The 24,753-nt window shown below is 45.6% G+C and overlaps 2 protein-coding genes and 1 long non-coding RNA gene across 14 annotated transcripts in view; 1 reads left to right on the top strand and 2 right to left on the bottom strand.

Annotated features, from left to right (window-relative positions):
* RABGEF1 (RAB guanine nucleotide exchange factor 1) overlaps positions 1-9,540 on the bottom strand; it is a 35,458-nt gene extending 25,918 nt beyond the window's left edge. Inside the window, exon 1 of one of the 9 annotated variants that reach the window (XM_083714601.1) lies at positions 9,382-9,540. The gene's annotated coding sequence lies outside the window, so the exon portion shown is untranslated. Of the gene's footprint in view, positions 1-9,377 lie in introns of all 9 variants that reach the window. The other 8 variants (XM_083714604.1, XM_083714597.1, XM_083714602.1 and 5 more) reach the window with 8 other exon arrangements.
* LOC310832741 overlaps positions 1-24,753 on the top strand; it is a 211,576-nt gene that overhangs the window by 107,667 nt on the left and 79,156 nt on the right. The gene's annotated exons all lie outside the window — the stretch shown is intronic.
* Positions 10,660-24,688, bottom strand: KCTD7 (potassium channel tetramerization domain containing 7). Of its 4 annotated transcripts, XR_014558351.1 has the most exons (7): positions 24,516-24,687; positions 20,488-20,626; positions 19,598-19,778; positions 16,431-16,600; positions 13,588-13,766; positions 11,150-12,877; positions 10,660-11,109 (listed from the first exon to the last, which is right to left on the bottom strand). XR_014558351.1 is itself a non-coding variant. In XM_083714824.1 (6 exons), the coding sequence occupies exons 3-6, from the start codon at positions 19,727-19,729 to the stop codon at positions 12,501-12,503; spliced, it is 858 nt and encodes a 285-aa protein (XP_083570950.1). In that variant the 5' UTR covers positions 19,730-19,778; positions 20,488-20,626; positions 24,516-24,687; the 3' UTR covers positions 10,660-12,500. The 4 variants fall into 4 exon arrangements, 2 of the variants coding, with proteins under 2 accessions (XP_083570950.1, XP_083570951.1); XR_014558350.1 differs by lacking the exon at positions 20,488-20,626 and having other exon boundaries at positions 24,516-24,688; XM_083714824.1 differs by having other exon boundaries at positions 10,660-12,877.

Below are 24,753 nucleotides of genomic sequence, written 5' to 3'. Positions count from 1 at the left end.
TAAAGCTTTTGCAGATGACCTAGTTTTGACCCTGCAGGAGCCAGAATCTAGTACAAAAAGAGTTTTGGAATTGATTCAAGACTTTGGTCGGGTGGCGGGATTTAAACTAAATAAACAGAAAACTAAAGTATTAGGGAAAAACTTGACAGACATAGAGTCAGAACGGTTTCAGAAAGAAACAGAACTAACATTGGTGAAAAAAGTTAAGTACCTAGGGGTAAATATAACAGCAAAAAATCTGAGTCTATTTAAGGATAATTATGAAAAATGCTGGTCTGAAATTAAGAGAGACTTGGACTGTTGGACAAAATTGAAACTTTCTTTGCTAGGCCGAATTGCCGCTATTAAGATGAATGTATTGCCAAAGATGTTGTTTTTGTTTCAAACATTACAAATTGTGGATAAGACGGAGTGCTTCAGGAAGTGGCAGAGAGATATTTCTAAATTTGTCTGGCAGGGCAAAAAGCCTAGAATTAAGTTTAAGATACTAACTGATGCGAAAGAAAGAGGTGGCTTTGCCCTGCCGGACTTAAAGCTGTACTATGAAGCAGCAGCTTTCTGCTGGCTCAAGGACTGGCTACTTCTTGAAGACACGGATGTGTTGGATCTGGAAGGTTTTAACAATGCATTTGGTTGGCATGCATATCTATGGTATGATAAAGTCAAGACCAATAAGGCCTTTAAGAACCATATTGTCAGGAAAGCTGTATTTAATGTCTGGACAAAATACAAAGACTTGTTGGAAAACAAAACCCCAAGGTGGCTTTCACCTCTGGAGGCTAAGGCCCGGAAAAGACTCAATATGGAGGCCAATTGGCCAAAGTATTGGGAAATATTAGAAAAAGATGGTGACAATTGGAAATTGCAGAGTTTGGAGAAAATGAAGGGTAAAGTGCTAGACTGGTTACATTATGCTCAGATTAAAGAAGTTTTTAAAAATGACAAAAAGTTAGGATTCCAGGTGGAAAAATCGAAGTTAGAGACAGAACTGTTAGAACCAAAGAGTAAGATATTATCAAGAATGTATAACTTGCTGTTGAAATGGAACACACAAGATGAAATGGTTAAATCTGCTATGATAAGATGGGCACAGGACATTGGGTATAATATTATGTTTGAAGATTGGGAAAGGTTGCGGACCACTGGGCTGAACTTCACTGCATGTAATGCTCTGAAGGAAAATGTAATGAAAATGATATATAGATGGTACATGACCCCTGTTAAACTTGCTAAAATATACCACTTGTCCGAAAATAAATGTTGGAAATGTAAGGAAAATGAAGGAACATTCTTTCACCTCTGGTGGACTTGCCCGAAAGTGAAGGCCTTCTGGGAAATGATATATAACGAGCTGAAAAAAGTATTTAAGTATACTTTCACTAAGAAACCAGAGGCCTTCCTCCTGGGTATAGTCGGCCAGAAGGTGTTAAAGAAGGACCGAACATTCTTTATGTATGCTACAACGGCAGCAAGGATACTTATTGCTAAGAACTGGAAAACTCAAGATTTACCCACACTGGAAGAATGGCAGATGCAGCTGATGGACTATATGCAATTGGCGGAAATGACCGGCAGAATCCGAGACTTGGGAGAAGAAAAGATTGAAGAAGACTGGAGGAAATTTAAGATTTATCTACAAAAATATTGTAATTTGGTGGAATGTTAAGAAGGGTGCTTGATTACAAAAAATTGACCATCACTAATTTGGATTTGAATTGGAAGATAAGTGAGATTTTAGAAAACAAAAATCGCTGAAGAATTGTTATTTATTATTTAAAAGAGCGACTATAAATTATATGATAATTTGCTTGGAAAAATGTATTGACAATGTAAGTGTGAACGGGAAACGTGAGGAAGTCCAAAAAGGTTTGAAAATTTGTTAAGACAAAAGGAATGTTGTTTATTATTTTTGTATTTTTTATAAAAAACCCTAATAAATATCTTTATAAAAAAAAAAAAAAAAAAAGAGAGAATGCAGATTTCCCACAAGTATATGGTTGCCCACTGTGAGAACAGGATGCTGGACTAGATGGGCCAATGGCCTGATCCAGCAGGCTCCTCTCATGTTCTTAGAAGGTAACACGCTGCAAGATTTAGCAGCAAAAGAAAACACACACACACAGGCCAAGACAGTCCAGAACTTGAGCTATAAACATAAAATGGTCCCAGAAAACAAGATTTAAGGCCAAGCTAAACAGCAGCCTGGCTGGTGGCTAGCTTATCTGCACTGGAAAGAGAGAGTCTTGGCACCAAAATCACTATGGGAGGTTGTCAACTATTTCACCAACCTGCCCACCCAAAATATGAGTGCTGTTTGACTGAGGCTATGCCATGCTTTGCATTCAGGGACTGTAATTTTTACACATGCATCCCTCTTATCATGGCAATGCCTAGAGTGGGCAACACAATTATATATAGGGCTATGTGTAGTCTGTGTGTAAAACAGGTCTGTGACTATCGTTCTTCCACCATTCTGACAGAGATGAGTCAGGCTGCAGAAAAAGCCAGGGGTTCTCCCCCTCCTGCTGTGACCAGCTCACCTCCCCCCTGGTCTCCCAGAACCAGAAGACGGCAGAGCAAAGACAGAAGAGGGATGAAGAGGGTGGAGCAGACAGGCATGGTGACCAAGTTTCAGATTGCTTGGGATGGAATCAGGGGCGGAGGAGGAGACTTAGGCAACTGTGGAAAGGCCAGGGACCTTCAGTCTGCACAACTGCCTTCTAGGAGCAAGATGCTGGGCTCACTAGGCCTGGCCTCCTGAGTTGACCTTGTTTCCTTGAATAAAAAGTTAACTCTACTAACGCCATGTAATTTGTTGCCATCCTGCTCCTGACAGCCAGCGACACACACCCCAAACATGAGAGAAACAGCCTCATGGCATCATGTGATAAGAATATGAGTTCACAGCAATTCAGTATAATTGCAGGAACAAGAGGCCAACTGCGGAAAACTATCAAGACAGCACAGAGAGAAAATGCATTATCAGCCACCCTGATAGCTATGAAGTTATCACCAGGACCTAGAAGGAAAAACTGACACTGTCAAGATTTATCATGCAAGGTACGCGCTGTTATGCAACTCACTCAAAGTGTGTCTGCAAGGAGATTATGCAAGGGCTACTCAAGCAAACTGTGTCCGGCCCAGTGGGGGGAGGCCTGCAAGGACAGTGTCATTCCCTCAAATGACCAAAATAAAACAAGCCAGCAAGGAGGGCCCAGTTGGAGCAGGAGCTGTGTGCAAAAGCAACCTGCATAGAGCTGGTAGGCAAGGGAAGTGGTCACTTCACAACAAGATGCAAATATGAAAAATATACATAGATTAAAACTAGAGGTAGAATGTTCATCCAAAAGGAGAGAGAATCCAAGAGTAGCAGCAGTAACGCCTTTGTTGAACTAAACAGTCACCAAGCAAGAAAGCACTGAGTTCCTCAGCATTCTTCTTCAGGTTAGGGGTGTTTTGTTGTTGGTTTTTTTTGCTTAACATAAAAAAATTGAGAAAGAAATAATGCCATTGTACAAGACTGTAGAGCCCCAGAATCTGCACACTTCAAGTTGGAACAGGGGAAGCGTCATGCAGAATTACTCAGCCTATGCCACCCTTGAAGCAAGGGGTTCTCATTCTACCCAACCCAAGACAGGGAAAATACCCTTCTTCCCAAGACGGTGAGAAGCTTCTTGGTTTAGCTGTCCCAGTGACCTCACTCAGAATAAGGGAACTGCACAGGTTCATACAGAACAAGGAACAAACAGAAAATGATTAAGCCTGTCCTAACTAAGCCACGAGAATGCAAGTAAGCCTTCTGCTGTTCCTCAGGAGCAGCTGACAACCAGTGAATGAAAACACCCTTTTTCTAAGTAGGAGGTTGAAAGCAAACTTGGCAGCCCAATGCTGATGGGGAAAGAGGAGAGCTGCCTTTGCAGGCCTGGAATACATCTAAGAGTGTGCAAATGTTTGCTCGTGCTGAGTCAAACACGCAGAGGCACTCAGGCAGAGGCACTCAGGAATGTCACCGGTATGCAAGAAGCCTTGGGGAGGAAAGGACCGGGATGACTTCATCATCAGTATTTTCCATGAATCCTCTGCAGGCAACTTGACTCCACAGCCGCACTCAGCACACAGTGGGATAGTTGCCCTTGACCCATTTAATCCAGAAAGGTGCTGAGAAAGAGAGGGAGAGGGAGGCGTTCTGCAACCCCTGACAGGCATTTTGAAAAGGCAGTCAAGTTGTGAGGTCACCAGAGAATCATGGGGAGGGGCTGAGCTGCCTGCAAGTCAAGACAGCAGCCAGAGCTAGAAAGCTGTGGGGTCAGGAGCTCATTTTTATAGGGGCATCAGTGTCAATCTGCTACAAAAAGAGAAACGGAAACAGTAGTCGTGCAGCATTTCAGCAGCTACATCTGAAAAATGGGGTGGAGAAGGGAGGGGAGAGCAAGAGCCCAGGGGGGAAATCAGTTCCCAGAAAGTCCTCTTTAACACAGTTACCAATCTCTTGCTAGTGACAGAAGGGGGGGGGTAAAAGAGAGGGCACAAACACAACTGGGTCCTGGATTTAGCCATGTGGTGTCCAAATGCTGATCTTCTGCGCACAGGGTAGGGAATTCAACTAGTACCAGAAAATCTGGGGTGCACACCTCCACTCAAGGGGAGTTTTGCTTTCCAAAGTTTCACTTTCCAAACCACAGTAACATACCAACATCAAAATCGTTCTTCCATCACTAGCTCCTAACATTTCTTCCCCAACGCACCCTGCCCTTTTCCGATCTAATAAACTAATCAGCTCCAGATGATTAATCTTCGGAACAAACTGGCTGGAGCCACATCTGCGCTAGAGGCAGCACCAGGCTCAGTGGCAGGGGAAAATGCAAGGGGCAGCAGGCAGGGACAGAGGAAGAGAACTGGGATTCAAGCGGCAGCAAGGACCGAGGAAAGGAAGTTGGCATCTTCCGCTAGTTTTAGAACTCCAAGCATTGTTGCTCTTCAAAAGCGTGAGAGAAACATGAAGAAAAAACACTGGGCAGATTGCCGTGCTGATGGGTCACCATCAGCGAAGAGCCACCGTCTCTTCCTGGTACAGCACACTGTGCTGTGTATGCAAAAGGTCCCTTCAGTTATGGGATGCCTTAGGCTGAATCAGTTGGCCCCTTTAGCTCAGAACTGTTTACACTGGCAGCAGCTCTCTAGGGTTTCAGACTCAGGTTTCTGCCAGTGCTACCCAGAGAGGCCAAGGATGGAAGCTGAGCCTTTCTGCGTGCAAAGCAGACACCCAACCACTGAGCTACAGCATTTGCCCTTTAGGAGAACCATAGAATTGTAGAGGTGGAAAGGATCCTTAGGATCATCTAGTCCAACCCCCTGCAATGCAGGAATATGCAGTTGTCCCATAAGGTATCAAACTGGCAACTTTGGCGTTATCAGCACCACGCTCTAACCAGACGAACTACCCAGGCTGAACAGATGGGAGAGGACTCTTTATAAGAGACGCTGGACAGCTGCTGCTAGTGAGAGTTAACAGCACTAGGGGACATGAGCCCAGCCAGATGGGCGGGAAATAATTAAATAAATAAATAAATAATAATTATTATTATTATTATTATTATTATTATTATTATTATTATTAACAAGAGTAAGGCATATTCATATGTCCATATACACTTCAGTTTAGTGTGTCTACAAGTAGATTTTTAAATCTGCTCGCAGGACAGAAATGTCTCTTTACCTCCTTATATTCAATTCTCTGTTTACCCCCAAAGGAAGCCTCCCCACCCCCTCTACCACCCTTGGGATAAGTGTTAGAAATTAACCAAGCGTCCAGCACGTTTTGCGACTGACACTGGCCCAATTGCAACCACATGGAGATATCTGGATGCCATGTTGGCGACAGACATCTCCATCTAGCTGGCCCCTCCAGCTCTCCAGCAGATAAGCAGAAGAGCTTCCTTACTGCATTTATATCCTGCCTTTTTCTCCAAGGAGTCCATGGTTCACGCTGCTCCTCCGTTAATCCCTACAATAACACTGTAAGGTAGTTTAAGAGGCTGTGACTGGCCCAAGGTCACCCAGTGAGCTTCATGACTAAGAGGGGATTTGAACCCTGATCTCCCAGGTCTTAAGTCTGACACTAACCACTGCACCATACTGGCTTCCTAGAGTACTTCTGCTATGGGGCAGCTATAAAAATTAAGTAGATGATGGATATGAGGAACGCAAAATGTCACTTAGAGAAGGATATGAAATATTGTCCTTGCAGCTTGAATTTGTTTTATGCTGGATTGTTTTATTTAATGTGTTGTAAACTGCTTGGATGTTTTTTTTTTTCCTTTTGGGGTGTGTTTTTGGGTGTGGAACTCCCTGCCACTAGAGATTAGGCTTAAATTTGCCTAGTGGAAGAAACAAACTCAGACATCAGTTCTTATGATGCTGCATTTTATAGGCTAAGGCCCTCAAGAGCAGGAATCTGCCTTCTTGTACGCCATAAGTACTACTAAACACCTTGTGATGCTACAAAAATAATATTGTTTCTCCCAGCTCAGGGAACTCAAGGTGGTGTATGGCCAGGGGTGGGCAGAAAGTAGATTAGGATCTACTGGTAGATCTCTGATTTATAGCAGCAAAGGGTGCTAACTATCAATTGTTTAACAAAAGCAGTAACTAAAAAAACACACCCACCCACAGCTCATGGAATCATAGAATTCTGGAGTTGAAAGGGATCCTGAGGGTCATATAGTCCAAGCCCCTGCAATGCAGGAAGAAATTACTATGCTAGAAAACACCACTTGGGGAAAAGCAAATAGTGATCTTTTGTGGGTCAGAACATGGAATCCTAATTCTGGTACTGGTTACAAAAATTCCTCGACTGATCACACGCTCAGAATAAAGGTAAAGGTAAAGGTACCCCTGCCCGTACGGGCCAGTCTTGACAGACTCTGGGGTTGTGCGCCCATCTCACTCAAGAGGCCAGGAGCCAGCGCTGTCCGGAGACACTTCTGGGTCACGTGGCCAGCGTGACAAAGCTGCATCTGGCGAGCCAGAGCTGCACACGGAAACGCCGTTTACCTTCCCGCTGGTAAGCGGTCCCTATTTATCTACTTGCACCCGGAGGTGCTTTCGAACTGCTAGGTTGGCAGGCGCTGGGACCGAGCAGCGGGAGCGCACCCCGCCGCAGGGATTCGAACCGCCGACCTTTCGATCGGCAAGTCCTAGGCGCTGAGGCTTTAACCCACAGCGCCACCTGCGTCCCATTACGCTCAGAATACCTGTTGCTTAATTCTTGGCATACATGCATCCACCTGAGCTACGATTTTGTCCCCAATCCTCAATATGATTACAGTATTTCCCCAAACTCCCATTTGTCTCCTGACAACCACCCTGCAACACTGACTAGTTTATTATTGCATTTAACAGTGATATCAACATAATGCTAAAATAAATAAAATTCATATAACACTACTAATCTTAATAATGTTAAGCTCCCAGCTTATGTTGGGAGGGCAGCTCCCATGACTCATTAAAAAAGTTAAGACAAATTACTACAATCCACACAAACACAGTTAATAAGTTGACAACAAAACATGATTACCTCCATACCAACAGTTGGAGAACATGCTAACTTCCCAAGCAAAAATAAAATAAAAAATCTGCATAAGCCTGTAAATCACTATTAAAGTAAGTCAAAAACTAATTATACTTTATCACACAACAGTTGTATTTATAGTTTTAAGTTTCCAGTTTATGCAAGAGGGACCTTTGCACTCTTCCTCCAAAGCCAGGGAAGACCAGCCCATCTATAACTGCTTCTTCACCATGATTTCTTTTTTAACAGTAATACTAAATTTAATTCCAGTTTTATCTACTGTTGTTAAGTCTTTATATAAAATGTAATTACATATTCAATATAAAGTATATAATTGTATATAAAGTATATAAACCTACCATTTGTGGTCATAAAGGACCACCTTGTCCTCAGGGGAGGAGAGAAGTGACCCACTACGCAGCACTTAGGGTGACGTCCAACTCAAAAAGTCAACCACTGAAGTCATTGTTACTCAATCCCACTGATTTCATTGTAACCAGTGTTGGTCCTACTCAGAGTAGACTCACTAAAATGAATGGGCATGACTTCCTTAAAGGTAAAGGGACCCCTGACCATTAGGTCCAATCGTGGCCAACTCTTTTCTCTAAACTAAAGAATCCCAAACACAGCACTTTTTCTTCATACTGACACATCATCTACTGCATGAAGTATCTTAGGAGATGCTTCAAGGGGTAAAGGTAAAGGGACCCCTGACTGTTAAGTCCAGTAGCGGACGACTCTGGGGTTGTGGCGCTCATCTCGCTTTATTGGCCGAGGGAGCTGGCGTACAACTTCTGGGTCATGTGGCCAGCTTGACTAAGCAGCTTCTGATCGGCAAGTCCTAGGTTCTTAGGCCCCTTCATTTTGGTGGGTCTCCTCTTGAGTGCAGTTTAACTGGAAGCAACTCAACGGATCTACTGCCAGGTATGACTATTACTATGATTAATTTATCCCTTTATAGATCACTTTTCACTTAAGTCTCAAGGGCAATGACAGCCATATAATCAAAACAATAGGTTGAAAAACGGTTTTAAAAATCAAATATATGTTTAAAAAGGCAGAGACCTCAAAACATTCACGCAGCTGGAAACAGCAGCTAACATTTGATAAGATCCATAATGCTAAAATTATTTTTAACAAACGATACCATCATTCACTGATAATATAATGTACAGTTGATCCATAAGTAGTAAAGATGTAATAAGGTAAATATAATGCATTAACTGATAGTAGTTATAGTTAACTTGCAAAATAAAGCCGTCGTAAATATGATTTACACAACATATCTTTCACTTTGATCTTAGCCACATAATATGATAGGTTGCACCCAACTAAGCTCTACCCAAAGCTGACCCTGTGAAACCACTGAACCTAACTGAGCCAGTGTGGGGTAGTGGTTAAAGTGTTGGGCTGAGACCAGGGTTCAAATCCCCATTAAACCATGCAGCTCCCTGGGTGACCTTGGGCCAGTCCCTGTCTCTCAGCCTAGCCTACCTCACAGGGTCGTTGTGGGGATTACACGGAGAAGGGGGGGGGGGGGTAGAAGAACCACGTTCCCCACCTGGAGCTCCTCGGAGGGGAAGAAGGTGGGACATCAATGCAATAGATAAATTAACAATAGCAGGGCCATTCAGTGACAAACACGATAATTACAGCAATTAAAGCTCCCAGATTACTCAGTAAGGAAGGAGAGATGGGAGGGGGGAGGGTGCGGGGTCCTTTCACTCTCCTTCCCATCCACCCCCAAACTCCATGGGGTTTTGAAACCCCTTTTCCCCTCCCTCTTCGGCCCCACAGCCAGCCACACTCACCTGGGGGGCCCTTCGCCGCCTCCTGCGTCTCCTCACCAGCTTGTTTCTCCTTCTTCCTCTTCCTCCTTCCCCCGCCCTTCGGCGTCCTTGCGTCACTTCCGCAACGGGGCAAGCGAAGGGCGGCGCCGGGTGTCCGATCGCCCTGAGCACGTGACGGAGACTGACAGAGGGGCGGGGCGGGGCCGAGGGCGGAACTTCATAGACGCTGTAGAGATATGGGAGTTTGTAGAGATGTAAGTAGCCGCTCACTTCCGGGTCCCCGTGTGGATAGCCCGGCTTAATGCGCGTGTGCACGTGTGCATTCATGACGAGCACGAGAGCACTTTTGCCTCGTCGCGAAGCCAGATGTTGGTGCATGTCTCACACATACCCAAAAAGGAGGGAAGAGCGTGAGTGGGAAAAGTTCCCCATTCCTGATATAATTTTTTTTTAATAATGAAAGTCAGGGGTTTTTTTGTGGGGGGGGGGATATTTGGGAGCTGTTTTTACAAACACACACAGAGAGAAAGATAAGAGTGCTGAGAATTGGGGATACTGTAAAATGTTCTGTACACCATCCTATGCACCTATGCAGCTAAAAGGTAGTTTTGTTGTCTATTATTTTTTTAAAAGTTTGTACCCTCTCACCCTGTCTATTATTACTATCTATTAATATCCCACTCATCTGTTTTGGCAAGCACAAGGGGTAGGCATCATTGTGTCCTTTCATATGTTGGACTCCAAGCCCCATCAAGCAGTAGTGGTGTAGTGGTTAGTGTCAGGTTAGGACATGGGACACCTGGGTTCAAATCCCTGCTCAGCCCTATCTCAGCCTAACCTACCTCACAAGGTTGTTGTGAAGAGAAAATGGGAAGTGGGGGGAACAATGTACTCCACCTTGAGCTCCTTGGAAGCAATGGTGGGATATAAAACGTCAAGTAATTATCATTATACCAGCATTGCCAGTTACCAGGAATGGTGACAGTTAGTGTCTGTCAATTGGAGAGCATTATGTTGGCTGGCTGCCAGAACTATTTTAAGAGCTACAGCTTCAAGAACTGATACCTGAGTGTGCTTTTTTCCTCCTCCCTACCTGTCCCTTTTCCCTCATCTTTCATTGCTTTTTTTAGGTTGTAAACCTGAGGACAGAGATTAGCTTGCTGGGTTTTTTTTGAAGCTATTCTGGAAGAAAATAAAAGTGGTAGGGGGTCTCCTAAAGAGAGGAGCATATTATGATACCCACCCAGCCCTGCTTTTAGGGTTTGGCAGCCTTAAAAAAAAGATAATTGTGAGCTCAGATAGTGACCATAGTGAGATAATTTATTGCACGTTACTGAGACACAACACGTTTCAATACAAAATATGGGCTGTAAAAGGGGAGAGAGGTGAAATAACATACTTGAATGGTTTTATCATTGCAGTATCCACTGCTTGAAGACAACAAATAACTCCCACCTTGCAAATCCATTTACATTTCTCATTTTTGCAGAAGGCATTGAAGGTCGTAATGCATAGAGACATCTGGGTAAAATATACTCTGAAAGAAATGTTTTAACAGTCATAATGAATTGCTTGCCAAATCTACTAAAGGAGTATGCTCAGAATCCTTTTTTATCTCCCCATAAATGAACATCAGCTTATTTGAAGGCAGGGGGAGAGGGATGAGAACAATTCATAGAACCCCAGACTACTCTAATCACGTGTCTTCCTGGAAATAATTTCCACTGGGTTGCATTCAATTAAGTTTTACTCAGAGTAAGGTAAAGGTAACGGTACCCCTACCCTTTACTCAGAGTAGACTCACTGAAATGAATGAACATAAGCCATGCTGGATCAGGCCAACGGCCCATTTAGTGCAGCATCCTTTTCTCACAGTGGCCAACCAGATGCCCCTTTTGGTAAGCACACAAGCAGGATCCAAGCACAAGAGCCCTCTTCCTTCCTGTGGCTTCCAGCATTACTGCTTCTGACCATGGAGGCAGAGCATAATCACTGTGGCTTTCAGCCATCGATAGCCCTTTCCTCCATGAATTTATCCAATCCTCTTTTAAAAACATCTAAATTGGTGGTCATCACTGCCTCCTGTGGCAGAAAGTTCCACAGTTTAATCATGTGCTCTTAATTCAGCCAATAACAGGCCAATCCAATAAAACTTCTGGCTGCGATGATCCTGCGTGCTCCAATCCCCAAAGAAGCATGCCAGCCATCGCCAAGCTGAGAAAGTTTCCATGCTAACAGTAACTTCTGGCCATGAGATTTGGGGCTGGCTCACTGACACTTCATCAAAGTGCGGGAGAAGTTTCCATCCAGGTATAGTCAACAGCTAAAGCACCCAAAGCAATAAACAGGCACATTTTTTAATATATATATAACCGTTATTTTTGAATTCATTTAAGAATGCAACCTATGTGGTCTGAACAAGCACCAAGGAGTTAAAAAGAACCACCCAACACCTGCCCTTTGGGGTCAGGGGAGTGGAAATAAATTAAATTTCAACACAAACACGTAAAAGAATTAACCAATACAGACACATAAATAAAGCAGGGATTTAACACAGAGAAAGTTCAGACATTTGTAGAGATAATTCACTTCTGAAACCTCAGCATCTCTGAAAAGTACTTTGTCCTTCTGTCCTGAAGGTCGAAACAGCAGCAAAAAGTCACATGCCAGCGGATGTGGTGTAAAAATAAAGTGCTCCTGTGCACTTCCAACGCCAGGTGGCTACAGAACAGCTAACTATGTCTCCAGGGGTGCAGTTGGAAGATTGTGCAACGGTGTGGCGGTGCCCCCTAGGCAAGTGCAGGCAAGTGAGACCAGCGTGGGCCGAAAAAGGCTTGAATTGCAGGTTAGAGCCCTTCCAAAAACCTCAATACACACCAACTGGCATATACCTCTACTGGGACCCTATGTATCAGCCACAGTAGCATGTGTCCTTCCAGAAGGATTTCTCTTCCTTGAAGCAAGAATCACAGGAGAGACCCCAGTTTGCTGCATAGCTATGAATGGAGGTTAAGTTCTCCTGCCAAGATAAGACTCCAGCACGCTATCAGCAGTGCCACCGTTTCTCGGAACGCAGGGCAACAAGGCCATGGAGAAGATGGCAAAACCAGCCAGCTACCTCTTCCCACGCCCGGATGGGCTCACCACCACGTGATCTTGAACTCGTAAATGGGGCGCTTGCAGTAGTAGTGGTTGATCAGGTGCTTGTCGCAGACCCCAATGCACTGGTGGTCCACCGTGATGCCCTTGCTGGAGAGGTCCGTCACAATGCAGTGGAGAAGGTCATACACGTCCGCCACGGCCTCCCAAGGCCCAAAGGACACGTCCACCTCACAGTGGTGTTCAAAGAGCTTGGCCTCGCCCTCGCTCCGCTCAAAGCGCAGGGAATTGAAGAGCGGGCACTCGTAGGGTGTGATGGGCATCTCCTCCTTGAAAACGCAGATCTTCAGCTTGGCAAAGCGGGCCTTCCGCTGCATGGCGCGCAGCTTTGCAATCTCCACAATCCGCTCCAGGTGCTCTGAAAAGCAAGGAGGAGAGGTGTGTGAAAAAACAAACATTGAGAAGATGCGCGTTCCTCAAACGGATGCCTTCAGATGTTTCAGACTTCAACCTTCCACAGCCCCAACCAGCACAACCAAGCTCCTTTCAGACCAAGTATTATATGGCTGGGACGCAGGTGGCACTGTGGGTTAAACCACAGAGCCTAGGACTTGCCGATCAGAATGTCGGCAGTTCGAATCCCCACGACGGGGTGAGCCCCCGTTGCTCAGTCCCTGCTCCTGCACATCAAAGTGCAAGTAGATAAATAGGTACTGCTCTGGCGGGAAGGTAAATGGCATTTCCATGCGCTGCTCTGGTTCGACAGAAGCGGCTTAGTCATGCTGGCCACATGACCCGGAAGCTGTACGCCGGCTCCCTCGCCACAAGATGAGCGCCACAACCCCCGAGTCGGCCACGACTGGACCTAATGGTCAGGGGTCCCTTTACCTTTATTATATGGCTATGCTGGCTGCAGGTGATAGGAGTTGCAGTCAGGGGCAGACCTTAGAAATATGCCACCCCGTGCCATTTGACACCCTTACGGCACCTGGTGTAACCACACCACTTGCACTGCCCTAAATCTGCTTCTGTTGCAGTTCAAAACATTGGGGGGCACTGTTTCAAAAGCACTTCTGGCCTGCTGCAAGACACACCTACAAGCTGCCTGCCCCCACCCCTTCAATTTACCTTTGTAATATGGCATCAAGCCCAGGAAAGCCTGCCGGACTTTTTCTCCTTTGAGGGGCTGGAGCTCCTCAAGAAGGTCTAGCAAGGGTCCAATGGAATAATATTGGGCTTCCTTGTAAACTGCCCTCACGCGTTCCCTTGGAGGCAAGTCGCCAGACCGCAGGAAATTGAGCACGTCCCTAAAAAAACATAAGGCAGAAGGAACTTGAGTATACAGGTTGGTTGATGGTTCCCAAAACACACACCCCATCTCCTTCTCATTACATTGCAGGCAATGTGTTCAAAACTGGGGCTGTAGATCAGAGTTTCCCAAACTGTGGAACTCGTACCTCCGGGAATATGCAAAAGGGTTCAAAGGATATAGCGCAGATTTTTTAAATCTTACTTTATCATATAACTTTTATTAATACTATATATTGCATTTGCTCTAGACTAGATAATATAATGTTATTAAAGCTAGAATTATCTTCACCCAAGAAACTCCAGCTGACCCAAGCAACCCAAGCAGATGCTTAGATCCAACATGTTTCAATGAAGCAGCCATATACCACAGGGGATTCTGGGATGCACATGGTGGAACAAATGCTGCAGGTCTTTGGGGCTAGCCCCGAGAGGGAAATTCTCTCAAGGGGAATCATACTGTTTTCATGTTTGTCAAGATAACACTGCACATGTGTTTCAGAGTTTTCAGCCATTTCTATTTTAAAAGTCGGGATATAAGAACAAAACAAGACGGGGTCTATTTGTAGGGTTGCCATATTTCAAAAAATGAAAATCCAGACACAAAAGTTGTTGAGTTTTTTTAGCAAAAAAAAAAAAACAAACCACCAAAAACCCCCACCATGAGGCTTTGAGTTATTTTTAAGGGAATTCAGCTAAATCTACACTTCTGACATGGCTTCCCATATATCTGGATTTTCCCGGACATTTCAGCTATTTCCACCCAGATGCCATTTCCGAGGGCTGAATCCCAGCTATGTCCAGGAAATTCCGGACGCATGGCAGCACTAATTTAAGTAGCTGACTTTGCAAGGTCAGGATATTACACATTTATTCTGAAACAGGAAGGTCAGCATTCCAAGGGCTGAAGAACCTTTTAATATCCTGTTTCCAGAGGCAAAAGCAGCACAGTCACTTTGACTAATCAATCCTATTAGTGACCACATGCAGCACAAACAAAGGGCATCTGTTACTTGCCATCTGACCCTGTCCAGCGCTCAAAGTCAAGGCATGAGACGGAAAATCCGAAGGGTGCCCCACCCCATTCCAACCATTTCTTGAGCTGAAGCTCTTATGCAGTTTCCATTCATATTATTATTACTGTATTGGCCTGAACATAAGCCTCACTTTCCCCCCAAATTATGACCATGAAAAGTTAAAGTACGGCTTATATTTGCAACCTTACGGTATGCAGCCAGGAACAAGGGGCAAGCCGCACCAGGAGCGTGGCAAAGAGGCGCCCAGCCCACCCCACGCATAGTCCCCCATCCTCTCCCCAAAGGCTGGGAAGGAAGAGAGCGAAGAAGGCTGTTCACAACACAGCATGGCTCCCCCCACTCAGTATGCAGCCAGGAGCAGCTAGGAATGGGACAGCTTATATTCGGGTATTTTTTCTTTTCTTTTACCCCCTCCAATTTTAAAGGTGCAGCTTATATTTGGGTGCGGCTTCTATTCAGGCCAATATGGTATTATTGATTGATTGATTAAACTTATTAGTCACTTTTTTACAAAAGCAACTCAAATTCTCAGAAAGAATTAAATAGCATTTACATCAAAACTAGCATTAAACAAAACAGATAAAAAAGGTATTAAAGCAAATTTGCATTTTTAAAAGGCAAGATTAAGACATCCCACCCACTCAAGAGAGCCAGTGTAGTGTACTTTTTTTAAGAGTGTCAGACTAGGACCAGGATACCAGGGTTCAAATGTGCACTCAGCCATGTAGTTCACTGGTTGTGTCCTTGGGCCATTAATTGCCTGTCAGCCTAACCTTCTTCACAGGGTTGTTGTGGGGGATTAAATGAGGCAGGATGAGAACCACATACATCACCTTGGACTCCTTGGAGAAAAAGGTGGGGTTTAAGTTTAATAAAGTAATAAAGAGGCCACAGATAATTAAAAGCCAAAGGCCTGACAGAAAATAAATGTTTTTGCCTGGTGCCTAAAAATATGTAATGATGGCACCAGGCAAGCTGCCCTGTGGACAATGTGGATCCAGCACAGAAAAGACCCATTGCCACACTGCTACCTGCCACCCAAAAAAGCACTCAAAATCCACCACTTCCAGTAATACAATATATACCTCCAACCACAGGAATATGTCAGGGAGACCTGGTCCAGCAGACTGCAGACAGACTGACATTCTGACCACAAACAGCTCCACCAACATTGTCCTCCAAAACAATTACGGTACCCTCATTTCTTAGAATAACAGCAGCATAGACTCGTAAAGTTAGAACAGACTCCAAAGATCATCTGCTCCAACCCACTGCAGCAAAGAAATCACAGCGAAAGAATCTCTGACAGTCATCCAACCTCTGCTTAAAAAACCCAGATGAAGGAGTCCACCACCTTCTGAGAGAGTCCATTCCACTCTTGAACAGCTCTTCCCATCAGAAGGTTCTTTCTCATGTTTAGTTGGAATCTCCTATCTTGAAAGTCTAGATGCTACCTTGCCAGCTGCTGTTCTTTGGCCGCCTAGAGCAGTTCCCATCACCCCTATGGGAACATGAGTGCGAAGGTAGAAGGGGCATACAGATCACGCTACCTCCAAGGGACACAGGAACAGCCTTGCTCCTGGAGCTTTTGTAGCTAAGGGAGTGCTGCAGGCAAAGAAGACATACCCAAAGAACTTCCCGTCTCGGTCAATAAAGTATCTCCCCTCCGCATCTGTTGGGATGTAGTGACGGCCACTGAACATAGCCGAGAGCATTGTGTCTTCGTGGCGCCGCAGTGTTGACAACCTGGTAGTGAAATAAGCTCCTCCAACATTCAGTGGAACCACTTCAGGGAACTGGGAGGAAGAAACAATTTGTGTCGAAATTCAGCAAATAGGTCGGCATTCAAGTATCATTTCCCATCAGTTGAAAATTTACGCTTGCCCAATAAAACTTCCCAATCTTCCCCATGCCCCACATCCTACCCAAATCTGCCCCCTAGAACAGATTTAGGGGGTATGCAGTTTCTTGCAGTGATGGATCAAGTTAATTCAGGCTGCACTGAATACAAACAAGCCAGTGTGGAGAAAGTAGATGAACATATTTCTCCCTCTTTTTATACTTTTGATTTTTATTTTATTGCATCTGTATCCCAAATTTTCCTCCAAGGAACTCAAGGTGCCATACATAGTTTTCCTCCTCTCCATTTTATCCTCACAACAACCCTGTGAGGTAGGTTAAACTGAGAGGCAATGACTGCCCCTAAAGTCACCCACTGTGAGAGCTTCATGGCCAAGTGGAGATTTTAACCCTGGTCTCCAAGGTTCTAGCCTGAGATGCTAACCACTACACCATGCTGGTTCTCAGAATACTAGAACCTGATTGGGCAATCTTAGGAAGCTGAAGGGTGAGAGTTTCAGGGCAGACAAAAGAGAGGACTTTGTCACACGCTGTGGAAATCCCTGCTGCAAGATATGGGCAGTGGCCACCAGCTCAGAGGGCTTTAAAAGGGGACTAGACAAATTTGAGAAGAGGGAGGTGGTCTATATTTTACTTCTTTAAAAGAGTGTATATCTTTCCTTCCTAATTACAAATCTATTTACAAAATAAAATAACATGAGCAAAACAGTAAAATCAGTTAAGAACAATAAAAAAAATGAACGCAGGGCAGATAAAAACAAAGGGACAGCTTGAAACTTTAATTTTTAAAAAACAAAAACAAGGGGGCAGTTTAACTATGTGCTCTGTGAAGAATGGTTTTTTTTTTACCTGTTCTTAATTTTCCACCCTTCAGTTTCATTGGATGTCCACGAGTTCTAGTGTTATGAGAGAGGCAGAAAAAATTTCTCTATCCACCTTCCCCACGCCATGCATAATTTTATAAACTTGTATTTTGCCACCTCTTACTCACCTTTTCTCTAAACTAAAGAGTCCCAAACGCTGCACTTTTTCTTCATACTGACACATCATCAACTGCCTGAAGTATCTTAGGAGATGCTTCAAGGGGTAAAGCTAAAGGGACCCCTGACCGTTAAGTCCAGTCGTGGACTACTCTGGGGTTGCAGTGCTCATCTCGCTTTACTGGCCGAGGGATCTGGCGTTTGTTCGCAGACAGCTTCCGGGTCATGTGGCCAGCATGACTAAACCGCTTCTGTTGAACCAGAGCAGCGCACGGAAATGCCGTTTACCTTCCCGCCAGAGCAGTACCTATTTATCTACTTGCACTTTGACGTGCTTTCGAACTGCTAGGTTGGCAGGATCTGGGACCGAGCAATGGGAGCTCACCCGTCGCAGGAATTTGAACTGCCAACCCTCTGATCGGCAAGCCCAAGGCTCAGTGGTTTAGACCACAGCGCCACCCGTGTCCCTTCAAGGGGTAGCCCCACACAAAGCAGCAATCCAGCCTATGGCACATGCCTTCAGGTCTGAAATTCCCAGTTGGTGCACCAGTCTCAGATAGGTCAATGTACCTTGGACCATAGCTGCTGTCTAACCATGAAGCACCAAAGCCCAGTGCAGGTTCACTCCCACCCCTATATGGCATTCCCAGGCTCAGGATGTCACTGGGTACCAGTTGCAGGGGAGCAACAGCAAGAGAGAGAGCTGTCACCTTGCTGCCCTGTACATGGTGGGTTTCATGGAGGCGCCTGGTCGGCTACTGCAGAAGGCAGGATGCACGGGGCTAGGTGGACCTTTGGACTGATCCTGCAGGGCTCCTCTTAGGCTCATGTCACTGCTCAAAAATGACTCAGCAGCAGATGACTTTGTGTAGAAGGCAGAAGCAGGAGGCAGTCTGTGAGGAGACAAGGAAGGGTGGTACTGGCAAGTGATCAGTCGCTCTGGGCTGGCACTTGCACCCAGTTCTGCACATCCATCTCCAAGATCAGCTGGAGCTGCAGACTGTAGGGGTTTTCAACTATTCAAGAGCACTAACAGAACTGCAAGGCCCCAAGCAAACACAGCTTAGCAGGAGTTTGTAAGTATCCTGTTTTCCCTCAGCTGCAAAAACAGGACAGTCATGTGATGTGCCCAGTGGACTGATATCTGCTCATTTTGTGCCCAGACTCCACCTGTCAACCCCTAGTTGGGTGTATAGAACATGCTAACGCCAGGAAACCTAACAAGTCTGAATATTCCTAACTTACACTGAGTTTTCTCAGTCGTGAAGCTGGAAAAACCTTAGCAGCCAGGGTATTAAAAATGCTAGGTATAAACACTTTTTTAAAATCAAAGTTGTTTTGAAAGTCATGATTTGTGAATAGCTTCTAGTTCACCCCACCCTTCAAGCTCAGGGTTGGTTACAAAAACAAGAAATCAGTAATATACATTTTTTTTAAAAGTAAGTCCATTTAGGGCAGTGGTTCCCAAACTTTTTTGCCCCCCCCCCTTGGTTCCATACATTCAACCATACCGTACCCTATAAAAAACATTATTCAGAATAGTGGTTTACACAACCCACTCCGGCAGATAAAAACAGAATAAAATTCAAAACAGTAACAATTGCCCATTTACTCAAAATCCAATTAACACTATTGAGTTTAATCCAATCAACAAAACTGCTGAACTTGAATAGTCATTTACACCTCCAACATCCCCCTCCCACCCCCTTGCCTCTTAGTGCCTTCCTAGGTAATCCCACCACTCTGCCCAGGGGGTGGTACCACCCACTTTGGGAACCACTGATTCTGGGGCTTGCCCTGCCCCCACCGCTACAAGCCAGGCTGAAAGCAGAGTATTGTTTCTGAAGCTGATCCTCAGTATTGCTCTGGAGAAGCCTCCAGGGAGAGGACCATTCCAGCGGCAGCCCCTGAAAACTGAAGCAACCAGGGTGCAAAAGGCACCAGCTCACTCACCTGCTGAGGCAGGAGGGACAGGGCGTGCTCTGCCTGGGTGGCCGTTGGCGTGGCAGGTTCTTGAGAGTCATCCTCCGCATCCGAACTCGACATGGCATCGCTCACTTTGGTCTGCCCCGTGACTACCACCATCCCTCCGGCTCTTGTAAGCAGGTCTGCTGGGCGGGCAGCCGTGGCAAAGCTGGCAGGGAGACAAGGGCCATATTCATTGGGATGGGAGACCACAGCAGGGGAGGGGGCACTTTCCTTAATAAAGAAAGGCCACTGAGGGGCAGCAGGTGCCCAGAGATGCTCCACGCCAACCCTTTACGAGTGTCATTGCTATTCTCAGGAGTGAGTCACAACACACAGGACTGTTCTATCTGCTGCCAGTCAGGAGCACACGCGCACACGGGGAGGGGATCCAATTTGCACAGCAGCGCCAGGAAACCTCCCTGTCAGCTTTCGCAGCCAGAGACTCCCTCACTGGAGGAGACAGCCAGCCACTCTTATTGGCCGCCTAACCAGCTCAACCTGCTCTCAGCTGCCCAGGCTGTCATTTTACTTGCTCAAATCTGATTAGCTGCTGGGGACACCTGCTGCTGAGCAGCCATTTGGCAATCCACACAGCTGTCAACCGAAGGTGCTGTCTGACTGGTTCAGCATGCGCTTGGCCACGCCCCACTAGCCTGTGGTTCCCCAACACCACACTGCCCCTCCAAGCCCCTTTCGAAATGGACAAAGGAAAGCATTCCTTGCCCGATCCACAGAGTTCCACCAACATTATTTTTAGTGGGGAAACTGGGGGGCTGGGGATGTTTTGGCAGCAGCATAGACATTCAGAATCAAGTTAGGCATACTAATGGTCAATCAGAAAAGGGATGTGGATTTAATTTTTAAGTTAGTTTAACCTGGGTTCTGACGTGCATGCAGAGATCGCTGAAATTGCTTCTTATAACCATTTCATTTCTCGGTTGTCCAAACAAATCCTGACATGTAACAGAGCACTGCAAGCAACTGGCGCTGGAATAAGGAGGTTTGCCTGAACGTCTGAAATGAAAGTAAGTCAGCTGGACTGATTGCAAGGGGATCCGTTTGTACTACAGAATGAATTTCCGACCCCTGCACTTCAGGCTGGGGGAGACACAAACTGGCTATTTTTCTCTCTAGATGGCAAAAAGGCATGAGCCTACACGAGGGAATCGGGCAAAGTTACCACATGGACACAAAAAGGCAATCAAAACAGCAGCTCTCAAGGAATCAGTACATCACAGGACAGTGAGCTCAAAGCCAGCAATGTCTCAAATAAATTAATCTGATTTAATCACAATGAAATCTATTGATATCTTTCACAGTCCACCTCAAAAGGCCAAACAGAATAAACCTCTCTGCACTTTATTTATTTATTTGCAGCGATTTCCTCTCATTTCAACTGTTTCAGAGCCCCAAACTGGTAAGCTGCAAAGGTCTGGTGTGCAGCTTCATCGAAACTCCTGTTCTAAATTGAGCTTGAAAGACAGTCTCATCTAATTGATTCCATTACGTAGGAAGATGTTCTCCCAATTTACAAATCACTTACCATTAGATCACTTCCTCATAATGCCTCAACAAGCAATTTTGTCACCTCTCCACATAGCTGGATAAATCATTTCCTACAACTGATGTTGGGTGGTTAGAGTTAGCCTGTTGCAGTAAAAACAAATCTTGTGGCACCTTAAAAGCTAACACATTTTTAAAGGCAAGAGCTTCCCACAAGAGTCTGTCATAAAATAAATTTAAATGTCTTCAAAATGTCACAGAAATCATTGTTGTTTTCTGCTACCTGCAAGATTTTCTTTTTGCTGTGAAAATTGCTGCCCAGTTGAAAGAATACCAGTATTTGAAATGTCAACTTTCAGACAGAAGAACTTAGCAATATAATTGTTCCTACTTGATTTAGAAAGACCTTAACCCTTCATTTTTTAAAATGATGCAAGGGACCACCAGACACAAATCTCCCAGCTACCACTGATTCTATTCTCTGCTTAAGGAGGGGGGAAATATTCAAACCAACCTTCAAGACATCCCAGGTGTCTGGCACTGCTTTGAAACTGCAATGCTGACCCATAGGAATTTGAAGTATTTCTCCAGCTCTCATTCTGGCATATTTTGTTTAATGTAATGCAGTCCCAAGAACCCAAGAAGCTATGCCCTTAGATCATGAGTCTCTGAGTGGGCAAAGGGAATATCTGTCAAAACATAGTAAATAAAGGATCACACTGAATAGCCAGGGGAATAGGTAGGTTTCTCTCAACAGCACAGAAATACAGCAAATTTCAAAGAGGAAGGATTGTAGCTCAGTGATAGAACACCAGCTTGCGAAAGATCCCAGTTTCAATTTCTGGAATCTCCAAGAAGGGCTGAGAATCTACACTGCCTGAAACTGCCAGCACTAAGCTAGAATCACTATAAAGCTCAAGGTTGGTCCACACACTTTTTTCACCTCTCCATTGTATCTTCACAACAACCCTGTGGTTAAGCTGAGATATAGTGACTGCTCCAATGGTCACCCAATAAACTTCATGGCTGACTTGGTGGTGATTAGAAGCCTAGTATCCCTGATCGTAATCCAGCACTCTAACCGCAACACCAGGCATAGGCAAACTCGATCCTCCAGATGTTTTGGGACTACAACTCACATCATCCCTGACCAGTGGTCCTGTTAGCTAGGGGTGATGGGAGTTGTAGACCCAAAACATCTGGAGGGCTGAGTTTGCCTATGCCTGCACTACACCATACTTAGAGCTGCCACACGCCTGGACTTTCCCTGACATTACAAAGGTGGAACTGACGCCTGGAGAAATTTCCAAAAGGTGGCACTTTGTTCTGGACCTTAGATTCGGTGGCCTCCTAAAAAAGAAGCTCAACAACTTTCGGTGTATAACTTTCTTACACAGTGGTCTTTAAAGTCTTCTACTCTGCTGTTGCCCACCACCTATAGACAAGCTAAAGTTCTTATATAAAGATAGTGGAGGCTGGTCTATTAGGGCAAATGGGCAGCACCTCACCATTCTCTGTCTATCCTCATCCAGCCCTGATCTGCCTGTCCTCTTACTTACAACCAGCCCGGGAGGTGACCTGGCTGGCAGCCTCCTCTTCTTCCTTAATCTCAGTGTTGCCCTTGTCAAACTCAGCAGGGAGGAAGAGAATGGGGACAAAAATAGGATGAGTTGGCCCTGCCTGTTATTGGTTCTGGCTGCACCTTCTACTGGGCTCCCTGCCTTCCGCCCCATCAGCCCCAATGGGCACCACCTGCCACTGTTAGTAAAGTTCTCACAATGGGAATCCACAGCCATTCCATCTGAGTGGATTAGCAGAAAGGGCTGCTCAGGAGGCTCAATAAAAGTGAAGCAGAGTTGGCTTGGTTTATGGCTCTTTTTTGCTTCAGCCATAAGGGACCAAAGGAGCCACTTTCCCCCCTCCTCTGCTGTCCAGGGGGAGCGGAGTGCAGATCACAACACCAGTCTTGCCCACAGGGTCCTGGACGCAGGTGCACCAATTATATGGATGATGAGAGGCAAGGCGGCTCCAGGCTGTTTTTCAGCTGGGTATCGCAACAGGTGTAGTGTGCCACTGTGCTAGACAGACCTGTTGTGTATCAGAGCCACTAAAGTTGTGATTAAGCCACGCAGCCTGTGCCAGCAGAATAGTCCCTGTATATGCTCCGCAAAATTCCATGCATATAGGCCATTGGTTCCCAAACTTCTTCTCTCCCTCACCCAAGGGACAATTTGACAACTGCCAACTTGGTTGACGTCAGACCACGGCAACCGAAGTTCAAATGCCCATACAGCCACAACACTCTACTAGGCAACATTGGCCAACCACTATCTTTCAGCCTATTGTACCTCACTGGGCCACTGCACAAATAAAATGGGGACAGGCCGCTTTGCCACTTTGAGCTCCTTGAAAGAAAGGTGGGCTATAAATGCAATAAATAAAATTAAAAAGAAAAAAAACCCTCTGCCCGGAGAAACATGCCACACTCAACCCACACTCACAGATCTAAAAGAGCAAGCTATGTATAGCCTCTATTTCTCTGGCAGAGAGATGCCACACAAAGAAAAGGGAGGGGCCACAAAATGGACCACACTTTTCCAAATCTGGATCCAGGAGATTGTTTTAGATTTTTCTCTGCATTGTTTTTATGCTGGTTTTAATGAGTATATTTCTTTACTGTGGTTTAGTTGTTTTTAGATACTGTTTTGTTTTGTTTTGTTTTAAAAAGGGGTTGGAAAGAAATAAATGTATTCCCCTCTTTTTTCTCTAACGAGCTCAATGCAGTGTATGTGGTTCTCTCCGCCATTTAATCCCCACAGCAACCCTGTGAGGCAGTGACTGGCATAAGGTCACCCAGCAGATCATCATGGCCAAGCAGAGGGAGTTTGAACCCTGGCCTCCCAGGTCCTGCTCCAACACTCTAACCACTATCCCAATAGCCCACACAATATCACTATGCCACCCTGGCTGATTATTTGCTTAACTACAACTCGAATAGTCCTCTAACCACCAGCCTTAGTGGCTGGGGCTAATGGGAGCTGGAGACCAGTTACATCTGCGGACCCAAGTTTGAGCCAGTGGCGCCCAGGAGGTGGTCCAATGGGGAGTGGGGTGGCAAATGCTTCGCCCTCCTTTCTTCTGCCCTCTCTCCACCCACCCATAGTTAATGGGCTTCCTTTCTGGGTCAGATGCCAAAAAGGGGAGACACCAGCAGGATCTCCCCCACTTAATAACAGGCAACAATGCCCCACCCGCAAAAGGAGCGATCTACTAATATGTACCTCCAGATGGACTTATTTAAAGAGAAGGGGGCGTGGTCATCACACCTCGCCCTCTCCGAAGAAGGGGAGGGGCCATGTTGCCACAGCAACCTCCCCTCCAGCCCCGCCTTCGCCCTCACCTGTCTGGTTTTCCCTCCGTGGGGAAATGACGGCGCTTCACTCCTCCTCAGCGCGTCCCACCTTAAGTATATATATTTATTCCCCAGCCCCGACCCCCTCACGCGAGGCCCACCAGCACCTCCTCAGTGCCTGTCAGCTTCGCGCCTGTCAGCTTATGCGCATGCGTGCCACTCCATCCGGGTACCTCCCGAACTAACGGGACCTAGGAGGGGATGAGGCAGAGCGGGGGAATGTAGG

Source organism: Podarcis gaigeae (genome assembly GCF_964106915.1).
Source record: "Podarcis gaigeae genome assembly, chromosome: 15".
NCBI classification, from domain to species: domain Eukaryota; kingdom Metazoa; phylum Chordata; class Lepidosauria; order Squamata; family Lacertidae; genus Podarcis; species Podarcis gaigeae.
The sequence above is the reverse complement of the archived record's forward strand: the minus strand, read 5'-3'. Positions and strand labels throughout refer to the sequence as shown.

Coding starts and splice junctions, on each gene's coding strand:
- KCTD7 (XM_083714825.1), bottom strand. CDS start 19,729: ATGGTGGTAGTCACGGGGCAGACCAAAGTGAGCGATGCCATGTCGAGT. Junction 16,601..19,597: donor TGTCCCTCCTGCCTCAGCAG/GTGAGTGAGCTG, acceptor TCTTCCTCCCAG/TTCCCTGAAGTGGTTCCACT. Junction 12,878..13,587: donor CTTGATGCCATATTACAAAG/GTAAATTGAAGG, acceptor CTTGCTTTTCAG/AGCACCTGGAGCGGATTGTG.